At 47.6% G+C, this 16,084-nt stretch overlaps 1 protein-coding gene across 2 annotated transcripts in view; it reads left to right on the top strand.

Annotated features, from left to right (window-relative positions):
- ST3GAL1 (ST3 beta-galactoside alpha-2,3-sialyltransferase 1) overlaps nucleotides 1-16,084 on the top strand; it is a 73,085-nt gene that overhangs the window by 36,477 nt on the left and 20,524 nt on the right. The window contains exon 3 of one of the 2 annotated variants that reach the window (XM_080939149.1): nucleotides 11,752-11,806. The exons of the other annotated variant lie outside the window; for it this stretch is intronic. Within the exon in view, the coding sequence (XP_080795275.1) occupies nucleotides 11,793-11,806 (14 nt within the window). The 5' untranslated portion in view covers nucleotides 11,752-11,792. The remainder of the gene's footprint in view (nucleotides 1-11,751; nucleotides 11,807-16,084) is intronic. 2 annotated transcript variants of the gene reach the window in all.

The raw sequence follows: 16,084 nt of genomic DNA, 5'->3' as shown, positions 1-16,084 counted from the left end.
AAGGAGCAAGGAGTGTTTTCTTGGGAACTAGGAGGTACCTGACACATACTACAGCTGAGCAGGGGTGAGTGAGTTTCTAGACGTGAGTGGTCTTGCAGTCTCTCTTGGGCTTCTGGGCTGGTCTGCATCACAGCAGAGATGTGTGTGTGTGTGTGTGTGTGTGTGTGTGTGTGTGTGTGTGTGTGTGTGTGTGTGTGTGTGTATTCACAGTTTAGACCTCCAGTCACCAGTCTTCCTGGAAAAAACATGAAGTGTTGAGTTAATTTGGATGCTTTTATTCAAGTCCCTCCCAACCTTAGAATTCTACAAACAGGAAATTAATGGGAGTAGGAACTTTCCCAAATTTCACCATTTGGATCTTGATTCTATGCAGAAGGTAGTTATAGGTGGCCTTGGTGGCGGCAGAGTTCTCGATGTGCCCTGAGGTGCTGTCTTTCTGCTGGCCAGGGCATGGGTCCAGCAGAGGGAGGGTGATCCCTCTGGGAGACAGTGAGAGGGATAGCCTCAAACTGGGCATTCTGTGTGCCCCAGGGGATGACAGAGGGGTTAGGAAGGTAAGCAGCCACAGGATCATAATGTTACATCTGTAGGGGCCAAATTGACAGTACAGGGTTGACGAGTCTAGGGGACATAAGAGGAGGATCCCATCTTCCTTTCATGGAAGCCACCAGCCCCTTTATTCCCTTCCTCCATGAATGTACTATTGTGAAGCAAACTTTTTCTGGGAGACACAGCATGGCAGAGGGAACCATCAACAAACCCAGGGTGGATTCAACCAAAGTCCCACTTGGTGTGTCAATGAATTTTATTCAAGTTACTGCAGGAATCTGGGTGAGGGATTAGTTACAGGACCAGAAATGTTTCCATGACAGTTGCATCACCAATGCAGAATAGATGACAGCCATAAAATCTGGGAACGTGGAGCACACTGCATAGTCTATAGGCAGCTCAGCAGTTTGGAGAGTGTCCTTTCCTGGTGGCTCAGTTCCAGGTAAGTCTGCTAGCCTCTGCTTCTTCCAGTGGGGTGGCCATGTCTAAGAATAACCCAATTTGAATTTGCAGAGACTTCTCTGGGTGGCTGTTTTGTTGGCTCTGTCGTGCTTGGTGACCTGGTGACATATCAGAGAAGCAAGCTTGTGAATAGGGTGGAGGCTGCCAGGACCCTCTCCTTCCTGGTTCCCACAGCCTCTTGTTATGATGAAGGAAACTGTCAGCCCCACCAAAGGTCTGAGTCAAAGATAAAGTCTTTAGTGTTCATGTACTCCAGGGTTTAGAGGGGCCTAGAGAATCTGGCCAGTTTCAAGGACTTCCTGAAGCTATTTTGAACCCTATACTTCCTACCTTACTGAGCTTCTGTGAAGGAGGAATGAAATGTTCCAGACTCAGGGGAAACTGCCTATATGAGTACCCTGTCTATGTTTGAGCTGAAGGGGATTGCAATCCCACAAGAACAACAATGCAAACCAACCAGAGCCCCCACGGGACTAAACAATCATCCAAAGAGTATACATGGACAGCCCCATGGCTCCACCTGCACATGTGGCAGAGGATGGCCTTGTTGGGCATCAATGGGAAAAAAATCCCTGGGTCCTACCAAGGCTGAATGCCCCAGTGTAGGGGAATGTCAGGGTGGAGAGGTAGGAGGGGTGGGTGGGGCACCCTTATAGAAGCAGGGGGATGGAGATGGGATGGGGGTTTATGGAGGGAAAACCAGGAAAGAGGATAACGTTTGAAATGTAAATAAAAATGTATCCAATAAAAAAAATAGGAGAATTTTATAGCTTGTAGAACACCTCCTCTTGACTGTGACCCAGCTCCAGAGATGTTCGGCAGCCAAGACTGTTTCACCAATTTTTGTCATCAACTGGAAAACCCAATTTGGCTTGGTAGAGGCTCACTGTGTGGCTGTTCCTCCATTGGCTTTGCCATGCTTCGTGACTTGGTAATACATCACAGAACCGGACTTGAAGAGCTGACTGGAGTCTAAAAAGTCCCCATCTGGAGACCCCTGTCTCCTCTCTTATCTCCAGGACCTATTGTGACACTGGAGGGGCTGAGTCAGAAGCCATCAAGTGAGTCAGCTTAGGATCATATGAGCCTGTAGGCATCTACTCCAGAGTCAGCAGACCTGAATTCAGACACTGGCACTGTCCTCTCAGAGCTCTGTGACCCAAAACAAGGAGCTTCATCTCTTGCCTGTCAAAACTTGAGATGACAGGAGTCTCCTAACTGTGGCTCATCACCAAAGGCTGGTGGATTAATGTTTGAAACTGAATAACTGAGCAGTTAACATTTGCTAGCATAGCAAGTACCAAGCATGCAGTAGATGATCAGTAAGTGCAAGCACCCATCTGCTGATAGGTCAACTAGAAAAGTCCCATTCTACTCTTGGTTGCAGTTTTTGCAAGAATTGAAGATGCCAGACACGCTGATCCCCGCAAACCTCATTCCCTGAGCCCTCCGTGCCCCCAGACTTGCTTTCCTGTCCTAGCAAATGTTGGATGGACAAGAATTCACAAAAAGTGTTTGTTGGTCTTTTTTGAACTCTTGAGATGAGTGCACACTGCCAAGACATGCAGACTTAACCCAAGAGCTTGAGAGAATGCTGGAGACTGTAGTAGGAAATGGGAAGGCTTGCACATTCTCACCCTTTCTCTGCTATGCCGATAGGCACTTAGGTTTCTCCCTTCAAATTCCAATTGGAAAGTCCAGTGCCAGAACATAGAGATAAAGACCTGGGAGCTAGCCATGTCATGTTCTTTCCAGCTCCAATTCCTGCCTGTTCACTGTTTCAGCTTGTGATGCCTTCCTGATGCCCGCATGCATCTCTGTGCCCAGCATGGGATGCTCTCTGTACTGATGAAAGCTAGGCAGATTTTCACGGCACCTTTACTGCAGTCTTATGCCAATTGCTTTCCTCATCTCAGACAGCAACTGCAACTTTACACTTAAAGTCCCACCCCAGCAGCTCCAGCAATCTCAACTCAACCCCATCCAGACACATCTATGAAGGAGATGAAAAAGGCTGAAACTCAGAGGTTTCATCGGTGCTCCCGGGTTGGCTTCTGTCAGGGCTCCTGGTACGAGCATCACTCTTGTTTACAATTTAGTCTCCTCATTGCCTCAGCCTCAGTCATGCAAGGTGATCAATAAATTATTAATCTCTGTCTTCACTGCCTTCACCATCCTTGCCCTAGAGGACCAATCTATTTTTTTCCAGATGAACTGCTCCTGGGTGCAGCCTCTCCTTCATAGATAATTGTTCTCATCTTGAGGGCGAAGCTGTCTGCCTACAGGCCTCGCTATTCCTGGAACTCTGGGAAACTGCAGGGTAAGGGCCATGACTTACCTTTGTTTTGTTTCAATTGAGAATAAATCTCAGTTATCCCAGGCTGTCACTGAACCTAGCTTTGTAGCTAGGCTATTCTTGAACGTCATCTGATCTTACCTTCATTAATGCAGAGGTTATAAGTGTGGACCACCATGGCCTGCTTGGGGGATGATAAAGATCAAACCCGAAGCTTCAATAATGCTAGATAATCACTGTACTAAAGGAGCTACAGTCCTGTCTTAGTTAGGACTTTATTGCTGTGACTTGACACCATGATTATAGCAACTCTTATAAAGGACAACATTTAACTGGGGCTGGCTTACAGTTTGGAGGTTTAGTCCATTTTCATCATGGCTGGAGGCATGGCAGCGTGCTTGATAGGCATGGTGTGGGAGAGTAGCTGAGAGTTCTGCATCTTGATCAGTAGGCAGCAGGAAAAGACCTTGAGACACTGGTCTGGCTTGAGCATATGAGACTTCAAACCCTCCCCATTGACTTGACATACTTCCATCCAAGAATAACTGTGCCACTCCCACTGAGCCTATTGGGACCATAGTCATACAGGTCTGGCTCTCCCCTGCGTGTGATCCCAAGTGATGGACATTTTAGCAAAAGCAGCTTCCAAGTGCCTATTAAAAGAGGTCACCACGGGACCCTCAACACTTGACCTGTGCCACGTATTCAGCAAGTTTGCAAAGTCTTGTCTTCTAAGAGCAGTGAGTGTCTTCACAGCTCAGCTCCATCTCCCGACATCTTTCCTAGGCCCTTCATGGGCACACACCTTTGTGGCCAGCCTTTTGCAGAGATGAGTTAAGGTGATGATAAACGACTTCCTCGCTCAGGTCCATCCTGCATCCTCGCCTGGAGCCCAGAGAAGTCCTTAGAGCAATGGTTCTCAGCCTTCCTAATTCTGAGACCCCTTTAATCTGGTTCTTCATGTTGTGGCTATCCCCAACCATAAAATAATTTTCATTACTACTTTATAACTGTAATTTTGTTACTGCTATGAATCATAATATAAATATTCATGTTACCCAGTGGTCTTAGGCACCCCTGTGAAAAGATCATTTAGTCTCCAGAGGAGCTGCAATTCTCAAGATGAGAATTGTTGCCCTAGAGGGTAGACAAGAGGCCCCGATACTTTCTTCTTGGGAGTCACTCTATCTTGGCATAACAACGCCTAGCATAAAAGATGGGCTTGGCCTGGGCACTCCAGGGTGTTCAGGTTTTCAAGGACAGATGAAACTGTAGAAGGGACATGAACATAGGTGTGTGAAGAGACTTTGTCCTTCAGTAATTTAATGGGTGAATGTCCCTGGACCTGTCAAGGGGTGTCTTACTTCACCAACCTACAGAGATGTTCCTTCAGTTCAGCTTGCTGTCAACTCCCACCATGCATTGCAGGTTCCTTCCATCTGAAGGTTCTCTGTCCCTCAATCTTCCTGGTCTCTGCTCCCTGTGCTTCCTGAAGGTCTCCTTCTGGAGCCCAGCAAGATGCTCTTCTGGGGCCCCTCCCCTCAGACCACCTCAGTGACTCAGAAGTTCTTGATCATTCTTCCTGTAAGCGGCTAGAGGTGACCCGGGAAGATGGTTCACTACTCTCTTGACCCAGAAAAACCCACAAAATCATGCAAATCCAGAGGTTCCAACCTTTGTGTTCAGTTTAAGAACACCTGAGAAACTGCCCAGGACATCAAGAGTATGCATATCAGCAAAGCCACCAAGTATCCAAAGGATGTCACTTTAAAGAAGCAATATGTGCCTTTCCAGAGGTATAATGGTGGAGTCGGTAAGTGCGCCCAGGCCAAACAGTGGGGATGGACACAGGGACAATTGCCAAAAAAGTGCTGAATTTTTGCTGCACATGCTTAAGAGTGCAGAGAGTAAGGCTGAACTTAAGGGTTTAGAAGCATATTCTCCAGTCATTGAACACATCCAGGTGAACAAGGCACCGAAGATGCGCCGGCGAACCTACAGAGCTCACAGCCGGACTAACCCATACATGAGCTCCCCCTGCCACACTGAGATGATCCTCACTGAGAAGGAGCAGATTGTTCCAAAGCCAGAAAAGGAGGTTGCACAGAAGAAAGAGATAGCCCCAGAGAAGCAGAAGAAGCCAAAACTCATGGCATGGGAATGCATTCAGCATAAAATAAATGCAGATAAAGTGAAACAAAAAAAAAAAAAAAAAAAAAAAAAACAAAAAAAAAAAAAGAAGTTATTTATCAGAACTCAAGGTGTTAGTCCTCCTTTCTTAAAAGTGAATAAACAACTCAGAGAGAACTGGTCATCTACAAAAGACCACACGGCCAGGAAGCTATAGGACAGGGATTTGACCCAAGGCATGCAGCTCGAATGCTGCTAGGACTTCCCTGGTCTGCACTTTCTACTGGAGCTGAAACTTTGCTGGTGACAGTGAGTGCAGTGGCCACCGGCCACCAGGCTAATAAGCACCCAAAGTTTGCTACCATCAAGGGACTCTTTTCCTATTTAATTTTGATCAAATTACCTTATTGAATTAGTAGTGCTAATTGGTTCATTGATTAGTACAAGGAAGAGCTAGGTTTTAATTCTAAGGTTGAATTTGAATTAGAATTAGCTGCATGAAGCCAGTAGTTCTATAACATTGGGAGAGCCTGCCATTTCAGCTAACAGATCAGCCTGCTGGCAGATGCTACAAAGACCCTAGCGTCTGGACAAGAGACAAAAGTTTCATGGGTCCATCACAGCTTTGCTTCCCTCCAAGAGACCTGTTCACTGTTTACTGGTTTGTTTGATTAGTCTCAACAAGCAACCAGACCAGAAAAGACTTCATCTTGCTTACAGTACAGTTACTAAGATCAGGAATGGAGCCTGGCATGTACTGGGGATCTGGTAATTTTTTTTGCCAAGTGACCGCAGGCTTCTGGCAAAGCATATGAACCCAAAGGACTGGACCAGGTTTGTGGTTAGAATCTTGCTCTCAGCAAATTTGCTGTACTCGGAAGAGCATCACTTCTGCGGGCTTTTATCCTGATGCTCAGAGCTCAGACCAGCCTCACACTGTGTTTTGGTTCCTCCCAACAGAACCTGAGACAGGAGTTCAGAGTATATGGACTACCTAAAACATGTTTTCAGAGGGGTCCAGGAGCAGGGCCACGCTGAGGCACCACAGAGTTCCTACTGAGACTTGCCTTTATTCTGAGCCACAGCAGAGATGTGCCCCCATGCAGGGGGACCAGCTTTCTGTGGTGGGTGGCAGGGCTGGCCTTCACTCTGGTCTATAGCACAGGGATGGCCCTGTTTTGGAGGAAAAGGCCTGTGGTGGTGGGCCAGAAGGGAAGGGATTTCTAAGGTGAAGCAACTACTATATGATATGGTAAGAAACTTGAGCAGCAAAGGAGAAAGCAGGACTTGTTGATCAGGACCGAGTGCTGGGCTTTCTTTGGGTGGTAAATGAATCCAGTGACCCTTGGGGTCACTTCACTGGACAGGCAGGTTTCAGGTGTTTATTTCTTTGGCTGGAATTCAGATACCCAAGATCCCTTGGGTCCTGTGGATTGTTTTAGAGACACCACGTGTGACAGCTTTTTCCCAGGCAAAGGAGGAGTTTGGAAGTGACTCAGACTTTGGTGTGCTGTGTAAACTACTAGCAGCCCACACTTGAGAGCGGTGACCCTTGTCGTTGTTCTGAGGGCAGCATGGGGGTGGAGGGACTTGCTTCCCTTATTCGAAAAGAAGGCAGCAGGATGAAGCTCGGCAGATCTCTAAATTCCTTGGCTAGCCAGGAAAAAAAAAGATCTTGCAAAGAATAAGGGGTGTCTCACATGTGCTTCCCACCCTACTGTCCCTTCTGTACCTCTGTGTGCCTAAAGATATCAGCCTTCCCTTCCCAGAAGCCATCACCCTATCCAAGTTCAGTGGGAACTTCCTACCCAGTGGGCCCAAGAAGAGCTACTGTAAGCATATGTGAAAGCAATTTATCAATTTAGATTCAGCCCCTTGTGCCTGTCTTCAGCCCTCGTACATCAGTCATCCCGAGCTGTCTATCCCTGAGCTCTCCTTTGTCAGGTACACTGTTTCTGTGTCTCAAATGTGATTCTAGTAATTGCTTTAGAACACAGGTCCAGATCACATTAGAACACAGACTCTCCACTCTCCCTCTCCCCATCTCCTAGAATCAGGCCACACCCTGTTGCAGCCCTCTTAATTTAAGAGTATAAACTCTACCTTGTTCTCGGGAATTCAAGGCTATTTCCTCAGGTCTTCCATCATGTTATATATGGCTGCTCTCTCTTTCTCTCCTACTTCAAGGCTCCACCATGGCTGCCCATGGTCACAAGGTTCTCCTAATAAGGTTCTGAAGGGTAATTCTGTGTCACCTCTTTTCTATGAGCCTGCAGTGATTATTAACACTGCCCTTCTTCTGCAGGTGTGGACAGAGGGTCAGAGAGCTAAAGTGGCTTTGTTCATGGCCATTGAGGTGCTAAACATCACCATGGGTAGTTTTGTTACAAATCGAATGCTTGGTGGTGGGAAGTAGCCAGTGCTCAGGGTCTTTCAGCTCTGCTGCATAAAAACAATACCCTAAACGCTTAACTCCAGTAAAAGAATTTGCTCATGTGTCAAGTGAATGTTATCTGCGGTGGTGGCTCAGTGCTACTCTGAGAGTTTTCTCAGCCTTCATCAGGTTGAGGGCAGTCACTAACTGCGACATGACTAACTTCTGTGATACCTAAAAGGACCACACAATCCCGTTTATACCCTCGGCACACATCATTTTCAGAGCCTTTGAACATTGGTGGGCCAATGGTGTGTTTCCCTCTCACAACATGGATGGGTAATAAATATTTTCCCAGTACCTTTGTCTACAAGCCAGTTGGTTGTGTAGCTGAATGCCCAGGTCTACCTGTACCTCTGTCACTTGGCTGTAGGGTAACTAACAACCTTACCTCAGCTTTCCCATCTTAAAGTGGGTTTATAGCAATGCAATGACTTTGCATTTCCTTGCTGGGTTTGAACATAAAAAACATACCATCATCAGGAGGCTTACAGTTTAGAAATGAGTTCTGGAGGCTAGAAGTTCAAAGTCAAGGTGTCAGTTCTGGCTCTGCTGAGGGGTTCTCCAAACTTGCTTGTCTCTCTCCCTCATTCCTTCCTTTTCTGCCTGGATACGATTCTATCCTGTCATATTTTCTGGTGCCACATGTAGTCTTGTGGAACTTGAGGCTGTTTAGCACATGACCCACCTTGGCAGGGTTGGGGAAGGATCACGTTCTTGGCCTCCCCATAGTGCACTATTATTAACTATTGTGACAATGACTGGTTCTAATTGTTTGTCCTTGACCTCAACGTCCTTATCTGGGAAGCAAGCACAAGAAAATGGGAAATGTGCACCATTTGGCCAAACGCAAGTGACGATGATGGTGCTGACTAATAGTAATGATGGTGGTAACGGTGGTGAGGGTGATGACAGTGGTGACCATGGAGTGAGGATACCTGTCATGATGATGGCGATGGTTGTCTCGATAGTGGTGACAGTTCAAGATGAATAATCTACCCCATGTAGTCTAGACTCACCTGATAAACAGGTATAGATTAAGTGGGTCTGAGGGCATGTCTATAGGGGATTATCTTGATAACATTAACTGAAGTAGAAAGATCAGTTTACTGTGAATGGCACCATTCCCTAGGCACGGGAATATGGAAAATACAGCAACACATGTATGAACTGAAGGTTTCTACCCTGTTGGGTCTCAAAGAAACTGGAGGTGCCTATTAACATATCAAAGCAGACTCTGGCTACTAGTCTCTCTCAACCTCAAAAGTACCCTTTACAGAGTCTGTGCACCTCTCAGAATTTCTCACTCCACCCCCACTCTAAACATCTCCAGCCCCTAAGCTCTGCCTCTCTTCACCAGCTTCCCTTTTCTACTGAACCCATTATTTTGGCAATTTGCTCTTAGTTCTCTTCTCTCTCATGGTCTTCTTTTGTCTCCCTCTCTCTTCCTCTCTCGCTCTTTCTTGCTCTCTCTCCTCTCAGATGCCTCTGGCTGTGCCCTCCCTCATAGAGGCACCAGATGGATAGAGGACATGGCTGCTCTGGGACGTGGTTGAAAAAAGATATGATGGGAAAATAGACAGAGGCATTAAGGAGAGTAGAGAGCAGGGAGAGAAATTAGTAGACTAAGACCAAGAGGGGTGGGGGAAAGGAGAGGAGATAACCAGGAGAAAAGAAGATAAGAGAGGGGGGAGGAAGGGAGGGAGAGAGAGGGAGGGGGGAGGGAGAGAGAGAAAAAGAGAGAGAGAGAGAGCTGAAATGGGTTATAAAGAAATGAGAAGTGGGAGTCATGAACTTTTGAAGATTAGAGAAGGCAGACTGACCACAGGCATGCATCCGTTAGGGTCACGCTCAGCTCTTGGCCAACTGTGATATAACCATTCCCTTTAATGTTCTGCTGCCTTGATATCCTCTCAATGATGGGAGGTAAGCTGGAATTGTGATCCCTACAAAGCCTTTATTCCTTAAGTTGCTTTAGTAGGGGCATTTTATCCCAGCATCAGAAAAGAAACTGAGACAGATGGTCACCACAATGTTGGTGGTGTTCTTTTTGATCATGATAATGATGGTGGCAATGTTTCTGATAAAAAACGATGGTAATGGTTGGTGATATGAGGAGTTGATATCGTGTTTGTGATGACGATCATTTTTTTAGTAGTGATGAGTACAAGGCAGGAAACAACTATTTGCACTGTGCAGTAGTGATGATGGTGCTAGTGCTGATGTTGGTTGTGGTTATGACCATGATGGTGACGAGGATGATCCCCAGCCTTTAGATTGCATTTATAATACACATCGTAAGTGCTGTCCTTATTTTGTTCTCTGAATCATCCCACCAGCTGTGGGAAATACACACTATTGGCATTCTTTATAGATGGGAAAATTGAGAGGTAACTACATGCTGTGACTCACTGAGGGTGTGGAGCCACTGAACGACAGCCCAGGCATCTGGATCCGTAGCCGGTGCCCCTGAGCACACATGAACATCTGGGCTCTGGATCATCCACTTTGATGGCAGCCCTCAGTTAACCCAGGTTCAAGGCCATGGGAGTAGTCCAGTGAAAGAGAAGGGCCTGGCCTCTCACAAAGCTCTTTTCCTCCTGGCAGGAGGAATGGCCGAAGGGAGGAGCAGTTATTCAGTATATGGTGTTTGGTGATGTCTCCATCCCTCTTCAAACTTAGGGCATCAGCTCAACCAACCATCAGACTTCCCTCATTCTCAGACTCACCTCCTTCCCTCTACAAACTACCAACTATCTGTTTCCTTCCCCCGAGAAAGAATGGCATCCACTCACAGCTTCTTCCTGCCTCCTCCCAGCGTGACCTAAGATGGTTAGGTCTGAGCCAGGGCTTTTCCAGCAACCTCCGCAGTCAGCTGACTGTAATCCCCGCTGCTACAGGGCAATGGCAGGCACTGCGACCGTCCACCTGTCTGTGACTTTGAGCTTTCTTTCTTACTTAAAGGAAGATTGTTGAGACCCTAGACAAAGGGGGCTATGTGTCACATGTCCCTCATGATGGACACACATTAACTCAAGGGCAGGACTTCTGCCTTCTTCTGTCCCTGGAATCAGAGACAAGCTGAATGCGGGCATAGGCTACTCATCAACTAACTACATGGCAGGGGAGTCCCTCCCCCACCTCTGAAACCTCTAAGAGCCCTTCTCCCTCTTGTGCTGGGTTTCCGTAGTGTTCAGAACCCACCTAATAAATAAATAAATAAATCTCTTACCGAGAAGGACAATCTGTGCCTGGACCCCCAATTCTGAGAACCTTGCAGCACTTACAGCAGGCGCCCAAGTCAGAGGTCATGGCCTTTCACCTAAGAGAAGGCCACACCTTATCTCCAGCCCAGGCTGTGACCTCCTGGTTCCAGTGAAGCTCACAGTCTTCCTGCTGCCCCCTCGCTGTGAGGCTGCTATGCCCTGGAGGTTAGGATGTGTGCAGGATGTGTATTGGTGGGCGCACAGGAAGTGGCTAGTCCCTGCTCCTGTGTCTGCTTCCTGTGCTAATCATCCCCCCAGGAGTGGGAGGAGCTGGACCCAACAGCATCCCCAGGTAGTTCAGACCCTGGGGCAAGTGCTTCAAATTTAACATTTTGAAACTGAAAGTGGTCTTAAAGGCCTGGTCCCCAGAGCTTTGCAGTTTCTCTTTTGGACAGAAAGTTGAGACCTGTGGCTCTCTCACCCTGCCCAGTGCTATTTTAGGTACTAATGTTTTATCCCCTGGCCCTGAATGGTTAACAGGGTCGTCACTCCATTTCACATGTTTGTGTTTGCTGTGTAAGGCTGAGCTGGGCAAACTATAGGAACTCTCTTTTTGGTCCTACAAGCATCTGCCCTCTTGATGGTGAAGCTGAGCCCTTGTTTCTGTTTTCCAGATGAAGAAACTGAGACTTAGAGAGGTTAAGGAACTCCACTGATGTGGCACTTCCGGTAAGCACTCTATTCTCCTTGACTCTAGAGACCCTGCTCTGATTGGGATGGTGTTGGGCTGATTGCATCCTTCACCAAAGGCTGGGCTGTGGCTTTTGTGATGTGACCTCATGCACTAAGAATTTTAGGGTGTTTAACTGAGATTGGGGGTGGTGGCGGCATTGGTATGTGGTTAGGACATTCCAGAGCTTCAGTGATCTGGTATGTCAGTCCTAGGTGACTGACAGGAATCCATGTCCCCAAAACGCCCTCTGAAGATCCATCTGTCTAGGAAGCAGGACTCTGAGCCCTCAGAGAGACCAGATGCTTCCTCGTGATTTCATCTCATGCTACCTCAGCCCTCAGAGGTGCCCACAGATACATCTCACCCCTGGTGACACAGTCTTAGGTGGTTGGTTAGACAGTTGTTTTATTTGTTTGGTTTTTGCAAAGCCAAAGGAAGGCCATCCCAGAAACAATGATTTGTTAAGCCAGGGCCAACCAGAAAAGCCAAACTCCAGGTTTAAGGTCTCAAGGTTATAGGCTGCTTGTCCCAGGTGGACGCTGCTGTCTGACGTGCTCCTCTTTTCACTGAGGTCTCAGCCCTTGTGAGGCATAGGCAGGAAGAACATTGTTCCCAGCCCTGAGTGCTCACCTGTGTCCCAAGTCACTGTTCTCAACTAGGGCCCAGAGTAAGACAGACTAGTGAGCTCCAGTCCCACAGATCAGCAGGGACAGGTCAGCAGGGGACACCCAGAAAAACAAGTAAGTTGAGCTGCAGTGTCTGTCATCTCATGGTGAAGGCAGGAGGGGACATGCTACAGAGCCAGGGAGTGAATCAAGGTGGCTTTAAAGTGGTCAGGAGAACTATAGGGCAGAATCACAAACTCAGTGAGCGGTCATGGTGTCAGTAAAGTCCTGCCTCGTGAGGATGAAGACCAGGGTCTGCTTTTTATACCCAACATTTTCAAACGCTGAGTATAGTGACACATGCCTGCCCTCTCCGCACCAGGGACACTAAGACAAGCAGATCCCAGGGGTTCGCTGACCAGCCAGCATAGCCAACCTGGTGATCCCAGGTCCCTGCCCCAAAACACGAGGTGGATGGGTCCTGACAAAAATGCCATCTGTCATTGACCTCTGGCCTCCGAGTGTCCCTGTGCACACCCATGCACATGCATGTATACCTGCATAGACCCAGAATATCAAAGTGAATGCAGTGAATATTAAGACTCCGGGATAAGGAGACTGCTCTAAACACCAGTGTGCGCAAGGCCTTGAGGCAGGGGATGTGCTTGGTCTCCCATTGCCTCGTCTTCCACACCTTGACTCTGTGTTCAGTCTCCCCTCTTCCCACCAACACAGCAGCCATTCCTCTCTATCTCTCTCTGTTATCTCCAAGTGCCTATAGGATTCAGAGGGAACAAAAACCTCAGCCAGTGAAATGAGAACAGGACAAGGCTGTCTCTAGCAGGAAGCAGTTTGCTGGTCCTGAGTGCACTGCCCTCAGTGAGACTTGAAATGACTTCATTTTGTCACTTTGTATTCATTCTCAAAATGCATTTCTCAGATAGGACCGTGAGCCCTCTGAACATCATGACGCCAAGCCCATAATTCCAAGTGGAGCAGAAGGCTCTATTTATAAAGCAAGGCTAGGTTGATGTGGAGTGCTGGCCTCGGACAGGGAGGCCCAGCAGGAAGAGGCTGGAGCTAGAGAGGTGCAGAGGCAGCAGCTAGCAGGCATGGCTTCTATCCAGGTCTTCTCCAACATGTGGTGGCATTGGCACCTACCGGGCACCCACTGTGCACTTCCTACAGCTGGTCATACTATAGGGGATATGCTCAGACAGCCAAGAACCCCACGTTTTAGCCGCAATGTCACCGCAGACTGGTGGACATCCCTGGGCTGGTCCCATCTTCTCTGTGAACCTCAGATGTTAAAGCCGTTGGAGCATTTCTGCAATCCAGAGATGTGACAAAGCTTGTCTCTGAGGTCTGCAGCAGTGAGCAGGGGAACAAACCTGGTAGCAATCCAGGATTTTTTTTTCCAGGCCTCTTTCTCTTAGCAAAAAAACACCCTACAATCTACTAACTCTGGCACTCCTGTCCAAGGCTTGCGAGCTGGAGTTCGGGCTAGCCTTGTATCTCCAGACTCTCTGTAGCCTGAAAGTGAACAGGCTGAAACTTTTTTTCTGGGAATAGTTGAGCAGTTCTTTTCTGCGAGCCCAGAAGGAATTATTAAACCTTCCATGAACTGGATTTTAGTCACCTGGAAAAGGACCCATTGGAAAGCTATTCTTCCTGGATCCAGGCTTGGAGGAGCTTAAGTATTTCATAAGAAACAGGCCAAAACTCTAGTGTGGTGGCATTCAACCCAGTCCTCTGGTGCCCTGCCCCAGGGGCAGTCTGTGGCTTGGCCAGCAATCTTGCTTCACCAAGCATCATCGGATTATCCTGATCCCATATGCCTGATAGGAAACAGATCCTCATGAAGGTCAAGAACCCAGTCTCCAGCACAGACTCAGACTCTGGTTACAGGAGGGTCAGACCCTCCTTGTAGACCCTGGGATAAGGACACTGTGTAGACAGCAGTGTGTGCAACCCTGAGACAGGGAAGGAAGAGGTACTTGGTAACCCCATTGACCTCTTCCACCTTGACTAAACAGTGTGTTCACTGCCCCCTCCCCCACCATCACAGCCACCACTCCTCTTTATTGCCCTCTGTCTGTCATCTACAAGGGCCTATGGTATTGGATGGTGGCTAGAAACAAGAAAAATACATCATATGTCAGTTAAATGGGGGACAGGACAAAGGTGTCTCTAACAGGATGCTCTTTGTGAGGGCCCTTCATCCTAACAGCCTTTCCCTATTGGCATTACTGCAGAGAGTTCTTGGCTAATTCATTCTCACAGGCTGCGTGGTGTAAATACTTAGAAATTTCCCACTTGCGTGTTCTTCCTCCCCAGTATCTGCCCAGAATCCGTTGGCTTACCATGGTCCTGTTGAAACGACTAATTTCACTTGTCAGTCAGGTCAGTTTGTTTCTGGTGCCTTCTATCCAATAATGCAAACATCCCAAAGATCCTGGGGGGAGGCGTGCTGGAGACCTCAAAGCTTCAGAGGAAGGCAGTGCTGTGACTTAGGGTGCACCTGTTGGGAAGAGTCAGGGACAGAGATCTGCTCTGGCAACAAGGTATATTATTAATAAAAATAGTTGGACATGTGGGTATGATTGATTTTTATGATTTGTAAGTGAATGTGCTACCCAGTCCCTGCTTCCTGGAGGATGTAGGGTTCCAATCTTTCTTCCCTAAGTTCTCAGAGGCAAATAAAGGCCTGAACCAATGCCTGCCCATACAGTGGATTGCACTCTCAGACAGGAACCTCAAGTGTAGGGTGCCACCATTTGCAACAGATGGGTGCAGAGCCCTCTTGCCTGGCCCTGCAGGACCATCAGCATGACCCTGGAGAGCACAAGAGATAGGAAGGAAGGCTTCCAACCATGGCGGCATAAGAAAAAAGTTACGGTGTGGAGACTGAATGATTTAGTCACTAGATATATCTCAGCCTTGGTTTCCTTTGTAAAACGTATATGTATGATTCCTGTTGTCCTTGTGAAAGGGATTCCTGGCCTCACTTCTAGGAACAGAGTAGAAACAATGAAAGACAGAGCTAGGGGAGGGGTGGAAAGAAGGCCATGGGGGATGCTTAGCTTCAGCCCTACCCTTTTAGCTTTGCACAACCCATGGTGTTCCCTAATCCCTGTGTGGCCTACAACAGGAAGATTCACAGTCCATAGGAACAGCTTGCGTCTGGCCTAAGAGGTGTCAGACCCGTTGGCCCACCCACCATCCTGATTTGAATGGGTCTGTCAGGGAAGAGCAGATAGCTCGTGCAAGTTCCTGGGCCTGTTGGCTTGGCGTCCCTTGGGGTCTTCTGTATACCCAATCAACGAAGAGAGCCAGTTTCAGTGGAATTTTTTTCTAGTGTTTCTTAGTCAGTGTTTGTCTTCCTGATGACAAAAATACATGTTCCCAGGGCAAGGCCTTTTCTTCATGTGCCAGTCACCTCAGGTTGTGTCACGGCAAACACGTGGGAGAAACACAGCAAAGCCTTCAGTAATGATGGAGCTAATGCCTTCACGGGAAGGTGTGCTTAAGTATACATATATTGTATTTATTCTCTGAGAATTTAACAAGTGTACAATATATTTTGCGCATATGTTCCTCATTCCCCTCTTGCTCTTCCCAGACCCCCCAACTTCATGTCATCTTTTGAAATTTTCTTAATTTGTAGCT

Source organism: Micromys minutus (assembly GCF_963924665.1).
Source record: "Micromys minutus genome assembly, chromosome: 27".
NCBI classification, from domain to species: domain Eukaryota; kingdom Metazoa; phylum Chordata; class Mammalia; order Rodentia; family Muridae; genus Micromys; species Micromys minutus.
Note: the sequence above shows the minus strand (reverse complement) of the source record. Positions and strands in the feature narration are given on the sequence as shown.